Source organism: Calidris pugnax, unplaced genomic scaffold, assembly GCF_001431845.1.
Source record: "Calidris pugnax isolate Ruff unplaced genomic scaffold, ASM143184v1 scaffold31, whole genome shotgun sequence".
Lineage (NCBI taxonomy): Eukaryota > Metazoa > Chordata > Aves > Charadriiformes > Scolopacidae > Calidris > Calidris pugnax.
This window is the reverse complement of record NW_015090786.1, coordinates 7,468,995-7,483,222: the sequence shown is the minus strand read 5'-3', so window position 1 is coordinate 7,483,222 and position 14,228 is coordinate 7,468,995. Positions and strand designations below refer to the sequence as shown.

Sequence of the window (14,228 nt, the reverse complement as noted above, 5' to 3'; positions counted from 1 at the left end):
TATTTTATGCATGAACACTTGGTACAGTCCTTTTATTTTAAAGCAGTAAGCATATTTGGCACTATTTAGGTTTATGGTTGGACTTGGTGATTTTGAAGGTCTTTTTCCAACCTAAATGATTCTATTATATGCCTGTCTTTTAAACATCCATCACTGGAAATTAAAATGTTGCTCTTAGCTTAAGAAATCAAATAGAATGGGCAATACTCACGCAGGTCTGTCCTTTTTCTACAGTAATTGACAGCTGTACGGTGGCAGTAGCTTCTAACAGCACACCAGAAGGGGTTCGTTATATTTCTTCAAATGTCTGCGGTCCTCATGGAAAATGCAAGAGCCAAGCAGGTGGAAAGTTCACCTGTGAATGCAACAAAGGATTCACTGGCACCTACTGTCACGAGAGTAAGAGTTAAAAAGAGACTATGTTTTACTGTCCCCTACTCTTTCTGGAAAAAGATCCCATCTTTTCCTCCCAGGCTGCTGTAAGGTTTCTTTCCTGTAACACAGTGAACCTTGGAACTGCTTTAAGTTTTCATATCCCGCTTGGGCGAGGCAGATTGGAATTTGCTAGGCCTTGGGGAAAGTTCACAGTAATGAACCTTCTGGCCTTGAATTGTATGTTTTTAAAAACCCTATGTATACAAGGTCTGAGGTGGTTAATAGTGGGGTATAACATGGATCTTAAGGACTCTTGATTTGTTTAATTTTTTTTTTTTTTAAATAGTAATTGTTAAGTGATGGGCTCATCGCTTTGTATACTGTTCTTCAGTTACTTTTCATCTTGCTTACAACCCTTCCTCTCAAAACAGCCTGCAATAACAAGATGACTTCTAGTAGTTATACTTCTAGTTTGATTTCTTTTTTTCTTCTTCCCCCCCCCCCCCTCCTCCAACCTGTTGCAGATATTAACGACTGCGAGAGCAACCCCTGTAAAAATGGTGGCACTTGTATCGATGGCATCAACTCCTACAAATGTATTTGTAGTGATGGATGGGAAGGAACATATTGTGAAACAAGTAAGTTTACCATTTTTCAACATGCAGAAAGATCTCTTGGGAAAACATCAGGAAGGAATGGCCGGTCCTGTCTTTAAGGGGATAGTGACCAGTGCCAGTCCAACATAAACTCTGCTTCAAAGGCTGCTGAGGACAAGGTGTCTTCCTCACCACCACCATTGAGTCCCAGGCTTTTGAATGGGAACTAAGCACAAGTTAGGAAGCCAGACTGGGAGTAGAACCTGGCTCTCCTACTGTTCAATTCTCTGCTCTACCCTTTGGATAACTCTCCGCAAGAAACCCTTAGCGTTAGTACACACCACTTAAGGAATGGCATGTCTGCCTGTCACACCTGTATTTTGTCAGTCTCGGGAACAGAAGAGGAGTGAGCACTCAGCTCCTGTCCTCTGAATGGTAGTTTGTGTAATAGGCCTTTTCACTTCTCCTTTGCTGAAAGAAGATGCCAAAAAAAGAGAAAATAAACTGGTGGAATATTCCTCATCTCTGTGACAGCACTTAAAGCTTTAAAATACTGACTTAAGTGTTTAATCCATGATTAAAACACAAGACAAAATTAGGGACAGGACATGCACCTTTCAAGCATTAAGTGTTAGTTCTGTAAACACTGCTTAGCTTGTTTTCTCTCCTTAACACATCTAGATATTAACGACTGCAGTAAAAACCCTTGCCACAATGGAGGAACTTGCCGAGACTTGGTCAACGACTTCTTCTGTGAATGTAAAAATGGGTGGAAAGGAAAAACCTGCCACTCCCGTAAGTTCAGCATTTTCCAAAACGTAACAGGCGTGCTCTCGTAGGCTGCTTAAACTTGTTGCATTGCATGAAGAAAGCCCTGGTATTAAGGGTAGTTTTGGTTTTTCACAGGTGACAGCCAGTGTGATGAGGCAACATGCAACAACGGAGGAACATGTTATGATGAGGGGGACACTTTCAAGTGCATGTGTCCTGCAGGATGGGAAGGAGCCACTTGTAATATAGGTAAATACTCCTTACAATCACCAGGAAGCAGATGCAGCACTGAATCTGTGACCTCAGTTTTTCCTCTTGGCTCGGATTTGACGGCTTTCTAACAACATAGCGGCGAATCTTGTTTCTGTTACAGCAAGGAACAGCAGCTGCCTGCCAAACCCCTGTCACAACGGTGGTACCTGCGTAGTCAGCGGGGACTCTTTCACTTGTGTCTGCAAGGAGGGCTGGGAGGGACCCACGTGCACTCAGAGTAAGTCGTCTCCGCTTGAACTCTTCCAGAGTGTTGCCTGATGAGAACATTGGCTCATCCTGTGGCCCTCGGAGTCCAGATTGAAACCAGAAGGGAAAGCTTGTTTGATGTGGGCTTTAGCATCACCTGAATCTTTGTTTTTAATGACTTTATGTGATAGAGCCTTGACCTGGGCATGAGAAAGTTGCAAATGAGCTAAGTGGAGACAGATGTTGTCTTGTTTTCTCCCGCATTCTTCTTCTACGAGCAGCTCTGTCTGCTTCCACTTTTTTCTTTTTTTTTCCCCTTGTTAGATTCTTTACAAGGATCTCTTCCTGTGTACATGTGTTCCACAATGTAGTTCACAAATTTTGTGGTAGAAGCCTGGAATCAATTTAGTAGAGAATTTCAGTATATTTTTGTTAAAGTTGAGCTAAGTGTAACTTGGGCACTAGGGGAAGTTTTGATCATTCTTTACTGACAGAAGAGTTGTATTAGCCAAAGTCTGCATATTTAATGTTGTCTGTCTTGGCTTTGCAGACACAAATGACTGCAGTCCTCATCCTTGGTAAGTTTAATCTGTTTATCTTTCATCTTTTGTGTTGTTTTTTTTGTTGATTTAAAATTCTAGATTCTTTTCATCCGTGGCAGTTTCTTTAATGTGTATAATGACTTTTGCTTATAGTTACAATAGTGGCACCTGTGTGGACGGAGAGAACTGGTACCGCTGCGAATGTGCTCCAGGCTTCGCGGGGCCCGACTGCAGGATCAGTAAGTGTTCCAATGGCGGCTCCACCTTGGCTTTCGTCTCGCTTGGATTTTGTTGCGTGACAATCATCATAGTCAAGTGGTAGATCAGATCCATGATAGATGTCCCGTGTCTTCTGTATCTGTACCTACTTCTGTAGCAGATATGGGGAAGGCAGGAATTGCACTGAAAATAAAAGAAATCTTAAAGTTTGTTCAGCCGGAGCCGAAACCTCTTGGTTCAGCTGAGTGGGCGAAATGCCCGTCGGGATAGTCTTCCCAGTTAGAGTGCATTAGTGTGGCACAGGGCTCTGCCTGAGCTGAGAGCGTGCCAGCCAAAAACCTTGTCAATTAATAATCCACCTACAAGCCCTGAGGTGATGTATGCACTTCCCTGTAATTTAATAATAATTACAGGTAGAACACTCACACTTTTTTTTTTTTAATCACAGCCATGGAAATAGAAGTTTCATAGTAGCAATACAACTGGAAAGGGGTTTAACGCTGTCATCAGTTGAAGAATCTACTAGGGGGGCAAAACTGGACCATGTCAAAGGAGAGGAAGTGTGTTAGTGTGAGAAGGAATGCGTCCTTGCCCTTGAAAAGCTTAAGTAGCCATAGGGGTCAGGTTTTGATCTTTCAGTGCCACACAGCAGAAACTTCAAAGAACTTGCTCTAAGATTATACTGGTGTTGCTAATAAGAATCTATCCCGGAGTAGAGACTAGAAAATGAACATAAAGCTCCAGTAGGCAGATCTCTCGTATGTGGGTTTTTTTCTGACAAAATAGAAGGACACCGTAGAGTAACTCTTTTTTATTTCCTCTCCTTCCCAATCCTAGATATCAACGAATGTCAGTCTTCACCCTGTGCCTTTGGAGCTACCTGTGTAGATGAAATAAATGGGTACCGCTGCATTTGCCCACCAGGACGTAGTGGTCCAGGATGCCAAGAAGGTATGCCAGATGCCATTGCTGGTCATCACACTCGTAGCAAGACCTGTGTGTTAACAGGTTTGCGGTTTTATGGGTGTTTCTTGGGGGGTGTTATTTGTTGTTGTTTTAAAGCAAGTATATTTATTGAAGAAGCAAACTTCCTGTGATAAGTTTAGATGAGCGTAGGAAAGGGTTTTTTTTTTTTCACTTTTTTCCTATTTTAAGTTGATAACTCCGTTCAATCTGTCTGCAGTTACAGGGAGGCCTTGCATTACCAGCGCTCGAGTGATGCCAGATGGGGCCAAGTGGGACGATGACTGTAATACCTGTCAGTGTTTGAATGGGAAAGTCACCTGTTCTAAGGTACAGCGGCACTCAGCTTTGGGTTGTGCTCTCTTCTGTCCTGTAACCAGTGGATACTTACTGGTATTTATTCTCCTCTAGGTTTGGTGTGGTCCTCGACCGTGTGTCATCCACGCCAAGGGCCATAGCGAATGCCCAGCCGGACACGCTTGTGTTCCCGTTAAGGACGACCACTGCTTCACCCACCCCTGTGCTGCGGTGGGGGAATGCTGGCCTTCAAACCAGCAGCCTGTCAAGACCAAATGCAATTCTGATTCTTACTACCAGGACAACTGTGCCAACATCACCTTTACCTTTAATAAAGAAATGATGGCACCGGTAAGTAGCAGCACACAGCTTGCTGTGCTGTGGGACATGGTGCTTACTTCTCACAGCACGAGACAACTTTTTCGACTGGTAGAAGTACAGTAAAAGCTGTGCTCGTTCACTAGCAAAGAAAACAGAAAGCATAGAAGGATTAATGTAGACTTCTACCCTAAATGCTTTTGTGTTCAGAGAAGAACAAAAGCTGGTTTGGAGGGAATTCCACCTCCTCATCCCTTGAGAACTCTTACTTCAGGGCAAAAAAGAAAAAAATTCTTGTATCTGTGTGTTTGTGTGTATGTATATTTAAAAAAGACCAACATCTTTTTTGTGTCCTCCAGGGTCTTACCACAGAGCACATTTGCAGTGAATTGAGGAATCTGAATATTCTGAAGAATGTTTCTGTTGAATATTCCATCTATATTACCTGTGAGCCTTCACACTTGGCAAATAATGAGATACATGTTGCTATTGTAAGTATTCCTGGAATACTTTTAAATGTCTTAGCAGTTAATTGCTTGGATATGTGTACAACATATGGATTTCATAAAAATCATAATTCCTGGCTTTGTCAGCACTTCTTGTGGTTTAGTTTCCATCTCAATACCCTTTAAGAACAGGGAAGAAATCCTGGTTCCACGTGCATACCTGAAGGCTACCATCTGGTAGCAGCTCTAACAGGGCAGTAAAACATTTTTCTGTTATGCTGTCTTGAGCACTCCTTTTGGGTTTGTTTGGGGTTTTTTGTCATCTTTTTAAAAACGGGGACAGAAATTCCACATTAATTTCTGCCCATAGCTGGGCTTTTTGCTTGTCTCTGTATTGTTTTTTTTTAAGTACTGAAAGTACTGAGAGCCTTAACTGATTGTGAAAGTTTATAAATAGCAGATTACCCACGCATCTGATCTGGCACTTGGCATTAATTGTATGACTTCTCCTGTAGTCTGCAGAAGATATAGGGGAAGATGAGAACCCAATCAAAGACATCACAGATAAGATTATTGACCTCGTCAGTAAGCGTGACGGTAACAACACGCTAATTGCTGCCGTCGCGGAAGTCAGAGTACAACGGCGACCAGTTAAGAACAAAACAGGTAAGCTTTGCCTTCTCTCCAAACACTTGGATGTTTCCTGTGACTACAGCAGCTTTTCAGAGGAGGCCAAGCTTTTCTCACTTCAGGGGTTTGTAGCAAGTGTGACAATCTCTGCCTTTTGGCCCTGGTAACTGGAAACAATAAGGAGTCTTTGCACCAGGATCTTACTACTTTTTTTAAAAAAAAAAAAAAAAGCTTTGAAAATGCTGTAAAACAGCATTGTGTTAAAAGGGCTGCTACTCTTCAGCCCTCTTCATGGGGAAATAAGGAAGGAGAAAGCTGGTGAAGCCATGCTGCCTGGCTCTGAGAGCTCCCATGGATTTACCTGGTGGTGCCACTGCCCAAATGCGATGAATTAAATGTTAAGGTGGGAAGTCTCCGTTGTTAGCTTGGCACACAGAGCCAGGCGTGGGCTGGTACCTCACCCACAGCCACCAGTGGAGAGAGAAGAGGCCACAGTGGGTATGGAGGCAGCTGCCTTTGGGTGGGAGATGTTCCCTGGGGGCTGTGCCCAGGCAGGGAGTGAAGTGTGAGTCGCTCTGTGCATGTGAGGAAGGCATTTTCCGTGAGGGCTGTCGGGCAGCACTCCCGAGTCCTGAGCTCACTTTAAACACCCTGTGTTCTAAAAGAGCTGAGATTATGCTTATGTTACTGTCTGGACCCCAGTGAAAAAATCAGGATTAAGAACTGAAATTTCTTTTCTTCATAGGAAGCCTTGACCGGAACGCCTGGTCTGCAGCAGGGTTAACTGGTCTCGTATCTCTTCCAGATTTCCTGGTGCCGTTACTGAGCTCGGTCCTCACAGTGGCCTGGATCTGCTGCCTGGTAACTGTTTTTTACTGGTGTATCCGAAAGCGCAGAAAGCAGAGCAGCCATACTCACACGGCGTCCGACGACAACACTACCAACAACGTGAGGGAGCAGCTGAACCAGATCAAAAACCCCATTGAGAAACACGGAGCAAATACTGTCCCGATTAAAGACTACGAAAACAAAAACTCTAAAATCGCCAAAATAAGGACACACAATTCAGAGGTGGAGGAAGATGACATGGACAAACACCAGCAGAAGGCCCGATTTGCCAAGCAGCCAGCGTACACTTTGGTAGACAGAGATGAAAAGCCCCCCAACAGCACACCTACAAAACACCCGAACTGGACAAATAAACAGGACAACAGAGACTTGGAAAGTGCACAAAGCCTCAATCGGATGGAGTATATCGTATAGCAGACAGTGGGGTGCTGCCATGCAGGGCCTTTAAATATCATTATAAAGGCACTCAAGAGCTTGTAGTTCTTAAACTGTTGTGTAATATTTGAGTCTAAGGCTATTATTTACTTAGAATCCCTGTGTTAATTTAAGTTTTGACAAGCTGGCTTACACTGGCAATGATAGTTGCTGTGGTTGGCTGGAATACCAAGTGCTGCATTTCACATCTATGCAAAACTAGTCAAAAGTGCCCTCACGTAAATTCAGCTGTAGCTGATGCATCACAGAAACGTTTCGTAAGGTATTACATAGCCTTATTACTCTTCCTTAGTGTTAATTTTTTTTTTTCTGCCAGATGTCCCCATTTATACAGTTTCTTTAGAATAATACATTTTATTTATATTTATTGAATTTGAGTTTTTTGTATATTGGTTTTATGGTGACGTACAACTAGTTCTGTATTTGAAAGTGCCTTTGCAGCTCGGAACCACAGCAACTATCAAAAATAAGTTTATTATTTATTTTTTTATTGTATTTTTGTTGGGGGCGGGGGGGAAACTTGTCAGCAGTTGCTGGTAAATGAAGAATTTAAAGAGGAAAATGTGTCAAAAATAGAAGTTTGTATAGATATGTAAATAATTCTTTTTTATTAATCACTGTGTATATTTGATTTATTAACTTAATAATCAAGAGCCTTAAGATATCATTCCTTTTTATTTATATGTATGTGTTTAGAGTTGAAGGTTTTTGATAGCATTGTAAGCTTGTGGCTTCTCTATTTTGAATTTATTTTCTTGTTACATGTTGCCTATATGCCAAAACTAAGGTGTTCTAAAATAGTTTATTTTTAATAGGATGGGCTTTCATGCCTTGATGCTGGTTTTTGTACAATGTCAAACGTTTGAAACACCTTCCATAGTATCACTTTAAGACTATTTGTAAGTACTGACTGAGGCAGTTTAGATAATTAGACTAGAAAATTTTTTTGCTGCTTTAGACTTGAAAAACGAGTGACAGGCAGATAATCTGCTAAGAAGCAGTTTAAGGGAACAAAACTGAGCTATTACTTTATGTAGATGAAATGTGAGTGGTTGCATGTAATTAAAATATCAAATTAGCGTGTGAAGTTGGAAACACAGCAATCTTATTTTGTAAATTCTGATTATTTTTTTTCACCATGAATATGTAATACTGAACCACTTGTAGATTTGACTTTTTTTGTAATCTACTGCATTTAGGGAGTATTCTAATAAGCTAGTTGTTGAATACTTGAACAGTAGAATGTCCAGTAAGATCACTGTGTAGGTTTGCCATAGATTACACTGCCCGCCTTAACAAGTGAGGAAATCAAAGTGCTATTACGACGTTTAAGATCAAAAGGCTTATAAACATAGTAATCTCGGTGGTTAACCATTGAGATCATGAAGATACCTTGTATTGTGATATTAGTGTTATATGAAAATGCATCTTTGATGTGTTGTTCCTGGCAATAAATCTTGAAAAGTAATATTTATTAAATTTTTTGTATGAAAACATGAAAGAGCGTGGAGATTATTGAGCTTGGAGGCACTCCCCAGTAGTTAGTTGTGCAAAACCAGTGGCAGGTGCTGGTTTACGTTTCCAAGACCTGCCACTGCCTTCAGTGGAGTCAGTTTTTTGTTAGATGATGATATGTTCCCTTCTGGCTCTGAATCAAAAGTGAAGCATGTCCCTTGTTCCCAGTGACTTTTGGCTAACATACCTCCAGGTACTTCTAAGAGGAGGATGATGATGATGTGACTGGAATTGTGCAATGAGTTTACTTTGCATGGGCCAATGAGCTACCAGCAGGCAGTAACCAAATCTAAGTAGCTAGGCAAGATAGAAACTGCTGACCTGGATGGGAAAGGATCCATAGATTATACTGATCTCTAATGGGCAAAAAGTGCTTTGGAAAGCATAAAATAAACTCTTGAAATATTCAACACAACAGCTTTCAATGCTCAACTCCTGCAGCCCCACCCACCTGTGAGGGGTCACTGTCTGACACGTGGGTTAGCGATCTGGAGTCTCACTTTTGTGATGAAGCTGCAAATTCATTTTGGTAAGGTGCTAGTATGAATCTGAAGGAACAATTAACAGTGTGTAACAATTGGAATTGAAAAATATTATAAAAATAGCTTCAGTCTGCTTCTTGTACTTCAGTTCGAACCAACCCACTGCAAGGTTAGGCCTCTTTAGCCGTATTTTGTTTGTAGTAAATACAGATACTTTATATAAGATTGCTGCGATATGGATATAATGAACACGTAAAAACTCTGATAGTGAGACATTCTCTGTTCTGTACCTTTTTTTACAGCTGTTAAAAAAAAAAAACCTGGCAAAATCTATTTAGTGTTACTTCTTATTTCAAGCTCACTTTAAAAGCGATGTCTAACTTGCGCTGCTCTTACTCCTCACGATCACGTGCCACATAACTTCAGTGCTGGAGAAGCATCAGTTCAGTGCCTGCTGAACGGGAAGATGAGAAGAGGAGCTTTAGCTGACCACTTCAATAATTCCTCATCAAACAAAGCTCATGAGCGTTTATTTCCCTTTGTTCCTTGACTTCTACGATCTGCAATAAAGCAAACACGTTGTGTCTGGAAAAGCCACTTAAAGATAATAGAATCTTCCACCTGCCTCAGAAGCACAAAGTGAGGCTGTAACTGAATGATGTTCTGTGCTCTTAATGTTGAATTTACCATCTTCCTGAAGTCCACTGTTCACATAGGTCTCAAATTCAATGATACAGAAACCACTGACTGAAACATTTATACCTGGATTTGAAGGAATAAATCTGAGTCTGCCTTCTATTAAGCAAAAGAAGAATAAACGTAGGGCTTTTGGTAGTTCCCGGGAACATGTATTGGACAGGCAACTTCAAAACCTACTGAGGCAAATTCTATTTACAGAGTTAATCATTTAATATAGTGACAAAGCTGTTTAGATCTCCAAAGACTCAGTGCAGAGCCAAACCTGAGTTCCTTAAGCTTCAAAACCTGTCAAAGCCTTGAGCACAGTGTTCCTTTCTTCCCAGCACTACACAGCCCTGTATTGACCACGCAGTGGTTTCACTACTGCAGTTTCCTCACACACAACCTATTTTTCCCATATAACTCATTTCATTGCTATCTCATGGTATTATAAAATTAGAGCCATGCAAGATGGACAGGAAGAAGGAAAGAGAATTCTGAGAAATTGCTATAATTATCTTTTTAAATTATATTCTCCTATCTCAGTGGTGGCTTCAAAATTTACATGAGTGAACTTAACACAGTCTTCCAAAGCCCAGAACCACCACCAAGATGCTATATGGAGTAATTTCCGTTGTCATGAAAATAAATAGAAACATGAAGTTTAAGGCTTTCCCATTAAAATACCAAGGCACATTTATTTTTGTGGAAATTATACTTTGCCAGTTCACAGTTTACTACTCTGGGAAGATACATTCTGTTTAGTCAGGAGAAGTTTCCCGCTGCTACTGTGTGTTTGTTCTTTGGATCCTTATTCATCTAAGAACTGAGAGATGTGTGCTTCCTGAGCTCCCATTTAAACACAGAGGCTTTAAAATAAAATAAAATAAATAAAAATAATTCTCCCCTTAGCGCCCTCAGCTTTGCTCTACCAACAGCTAATGGAACCTGCCGAACCTGGGTTTGGTTCAGCTCGAGTTGAACGCAGCCACATCAAAGCTGCTGCACCTCCGCATGGAAAGGGCCCATCTTATGGAGAGGGAACCGGCAAAAAGCTGCTGATGGTGCACCTTACATCAGCCTGAGCGCCAAGATATTCATGGCACTGGGGGAAGGACGGCCTGGGGAACAGCTCCGTCTGCATTGCTAGTAGGAGCCAATGACGGCTGGCTCGTGCTTGTACATCTCCAGCCCAGCAGGGCCTGAACACGAGACTGGCATCTTCAAGCAAGGGTGCTGATGAAGCTGCGTTCCTCTCCACAGAAACAGCACTTGTTCTCACACCAGCTGACGCACCCACACACCAAGAGTTAATATTATTAATCACCCCTCTGCCAAGCTACCAAACGTACAAGGGTACGCTCTCTGTTGCTCCCAAAAGACTGCAGAGTTCAGCCCTGCCTCCTCAGCCATCCAGCACCCAGGGTCCCTCTGCACCAAGGCACAAGGCAGAGGCTTAATGTATTAGCGTACGCAAAGATGAGAAGTTCTGGCAGGGGAAGTACCAAATTCAGCCTTTTTCTCCCCAGAAGATGGAAGTGATTGTGCAAGCTCCCCCTCCCCTTTCTAAACACAGCAAAAACATTAAAGAATATTTAAGAGTTTGTCAACTTCCTCCTTTTCAGCATTGACACCAGTGCACACAGAGTTTGCATTTAAAGGTAGATATTGTTCCAAAAAGAGGGGAAAAAGGAGTAAACCAGCTGTGCAGTGATCAATTCCAATTTCTGGGGGTGAGGAGGAGGAAAGTGGTGAAGGTTGAGAGCGGTCTGTTGGCCACCAGATGGAGGTTCAGCAGAGGGCTTACCTCGCACTGGGGCAGCGCTGGAGCCATGTGGTATCAGACAGGGCGTCAGGCCTGAGTTCCAGCCCAGATCCTCCAGTGAGCGCCTTCCCTCTGATGTGCAAATTGTTTCAACCAGTTTCTCTACAGGGTGGAGAAATACATCTCTATTCTTTTCATTCTAGCACTATGAGATCATGTTAATATTAAAAAGGTGCATGCCCATCTCTAGAATTATAGCTCAAGACACTTTTCTTTAAAGATCTGATGCATAAATCAAAAAGATAATTATTATGGCATCAAATAAAGCAGTTATAGAGTAGATTACCAATTCCTTCTACTGGGTTACTCTGTCTCATCTACACTAAAGGATCTAACTTTGACAGACCAGGAGCAAATCAGTGAAATTGTCATTCAAAAAAGGTGCACGGTCAGCTCTCACAGGAACCAATTCCCAGCTCTGAAATAATTGAAATGGATAGCAAACGAGGTAGGGTGGTGGAGGTTAATTCCCTGGACAGTTTCCAGGTTACAGCTGAAATGCCCTGTGACACTACATCATTTTCACAACTCTCTTATGATTTCTCAGCATAAGCCAACACCAAACAAACAGTCCACATCTGAAAATGCCACCTTACTGCCACCGCGGAAAGGTCACACACTACCCAGGTTCCATTTAAAAGTATCTGGAAAAAGGAGCGAACAAGAACTGTGTTCAAAAATGCTTGAACGAGTTGATGAAAGAATTTGCAGTGGGAGTTCCTTAACCAGCTTGCTTTACCTTGAAGAAATTGCTTACCCTCAGCGCTGCCCCAACTGTCAAAATAAGCATATGCATATTCCTCCCAGGTTCAGCTGCAGAACGCTTTGATATCCCTTTGATGAAAGGCTCCGTGTGCTGCTGCTCCCCCATCCCACACCATCTTGTTCACATCGGGGTTTGGATGCTACTTAATGCTTATTAGAGAAGAAAAAAGCAGAAAGCAAAGAAGTGAGGAGTGCCTTTTATTAAAGCTAATTTCTGAGGCCAACCCACACTTCCCACCGCTGGCTAAAAGACTCTTGATACTATTAACTGTTTGCTCAAGCCTGCATTAGAGTGTTTTAATACAGCATGAACCCTTTTATTAGATACTGATATGGGCCAGGAGATAACGGCTCGTGACGTGCAATCTGGGATAGTCTCGCTACATTTTACAATGTTTTTGTTCAAATTGCAAACAAAAAAAAATATTTCCTCCCTCATTTCCCTTAAAAATAAACAATTTTTAAGGGAAAAAGCCAATGAGATGATGATATAAAAATGTCAATTACAACTCAGGCAATGAGCCCCACATGCAGAGCAGCAAGAGGGTCACACTGACAAAATAAACGCCTTCAGATGGCTCCTTAACACCTCACTCGGGCAAAACTTTCTGCAGCAAGGGACGTTTTGGTTCTTAAAATTTTCCTTTTTCGTTAGAAACAGGTGCTCTTCAAATTATTGAAGCCAAGTGTAACACAGAAATGCGGCTTGGCCATTGCAACAACAAGCCAACATCTGCTCTAGGGCCCCTGTGCCCAACTGCACCCTGACAGATAACATCACAACTGGCACAAAGCTTATTGCTCAAAATAACTCTTGCGATAGTTAGAACCTTCCTACCGACCAACACTGGGCAAGGGAGATTTGACATCAGCCCGCTTCCTCTTTATAAACAAACATATAAAAGGCTGGTCTAGCTTTTGATGTGTGTTTAAACACAAAAGTTAAGTAAACAAATATTTTTTAAGTACTTTGATGTAAAGAATAATGAAAACGATAGCCTGCACACATTAGAAAGTGTTTGGCTAGGAAGGGGCTGTTTCACTATCAGTGAACAGCACAGACCAAATCAACCAGAGGATTCATTAAAAAAAAAAAAGCACCAAAAAACCCACCAAAGCTGCCTGGTTTGGAACAGACAGTTGTTCCTCTTTAAGACAAATATGTATTTTTCAATGTAAACTCTGCATTGCAGGCTTTAGCCAGTCTCAGATCTACACATATTTTAGAGGAGTTCAAAGCAGCTCTGAAAATAAAGAACCCAAACCAATACAACAAACAAATCCACATAAAAAAAAAAAATGAACTAAAGAATTAGTTTCTGTGCTTCAATGGCAGTTTCAGAACAGAACAGTCTTAAATATTTATTACTCTTAACAGAAAGGTATGCTAATGCTGCTCTGAAGCAAATTGGTAACAGAATGCCAAGGCCAAGGCTTGCAAGTTGCTAATTTTACCCTAGCTCAGTTTCCAGCCTCTTTTTTTTTTCCCCCCAAACTTGATTTAGAACATCAGGTTTGTGGTTTAAGAGCATGTCAGAGCACACCTCTCCCTGTGATCTGGGTGCAGGTGAGTTGTAGATAAAGAAAAATGCAAAGACTGAGAAGACAATCTTGGGCTTAAAGTACCGAGATAACAGAGGCATATGGTAAGGATAGAGCCTGGATGTCACAGCGTCATACAAAACACCCAGAAGGTTTGCAGAAGGGAAACTGTTAGAGTAGTCCTACTGCACGGACAAAAGAAAGCAGAGTTTTGAGCAGCGACACCATCTAAAATCCAGAAATGACCATGAATTCAAAACTTTTTCCCTGAATAACTGCCTTTCTGAGAGGATCCAGGAGACAACCTTTTAAAGTAACTGAGCTCTAAACACATGGCTACAAAGAGCCAAGGAACCTAATGCATGGGTAACTACAACAGAGTGACACAACTACGAGCTCTTGAGAAAGCCCACTTGTATTTGATCTGACTCTCTAGGCTCTAACAGCTTTAATCAATCTACCCCTACATTTCTTACTGTTACAAGATCACCATTTGAAAAAGAGGATGTTCCCATGCTATC

General features: G+C 41.7%; 1 protein-coding gene across 1 annotated transcript in view; it reads left to right on the top strand.

Moving 5' to 3' along the window:
- Positions 1-9,230, top strand: part of JAG1 (jagged 1) — a 36,763-nt gene extending 27,533 nt beyond the window's left edge. The window contains exons 14-26 of the mRNA XM_014966477.1: positions 235-399; positions 900-1,013; positions 1,653-1,766; positions 1,878-1,991; positions 2,116-2,232; positions 2,752-2,779; positions 2,897-2,982; positions 3,800-3,913; positions 4,146-4,255; positions 4,337-4,573; positions 4,900-5,031; positions 5,502-5,652; positions 6,422-9,230. Coding sequence (XP_014821963.1) covers positions 235-399; positions 900-1,013; positions 1,653-1,766; positions 1,878-1,991; positions 2,116-2,232; positions 2,752-2,779; positions 2,897-2,982; positions 3,800-3,913; positions 4,146-4,255; positions 4,337-4,573; positions 4,900-5,031; positions 5,502-5,652; positions 6,422-6,879 — 1,940 coding nt within the window. The 3' untranslated portion in view covers positions 6,880-9,230. The remainder of the gene's footprint in view (positions 1-234; positions 400-899; positions 1,014-1,652; positions 1,767-1,877; positions 1,992-2,115; positions 2,233-2,751; positions 2,780-2,896; positions 2,983-3,799; positions 3,914-4,145; positions 4,256-4,336; positions 4,574-4,899; positions 5,032-5,501; positions 5,653-6,421) is intronic.
- The last annotated feature ends 4,998 nt before the right edge of the window (positions 9,231-14,228 follow it).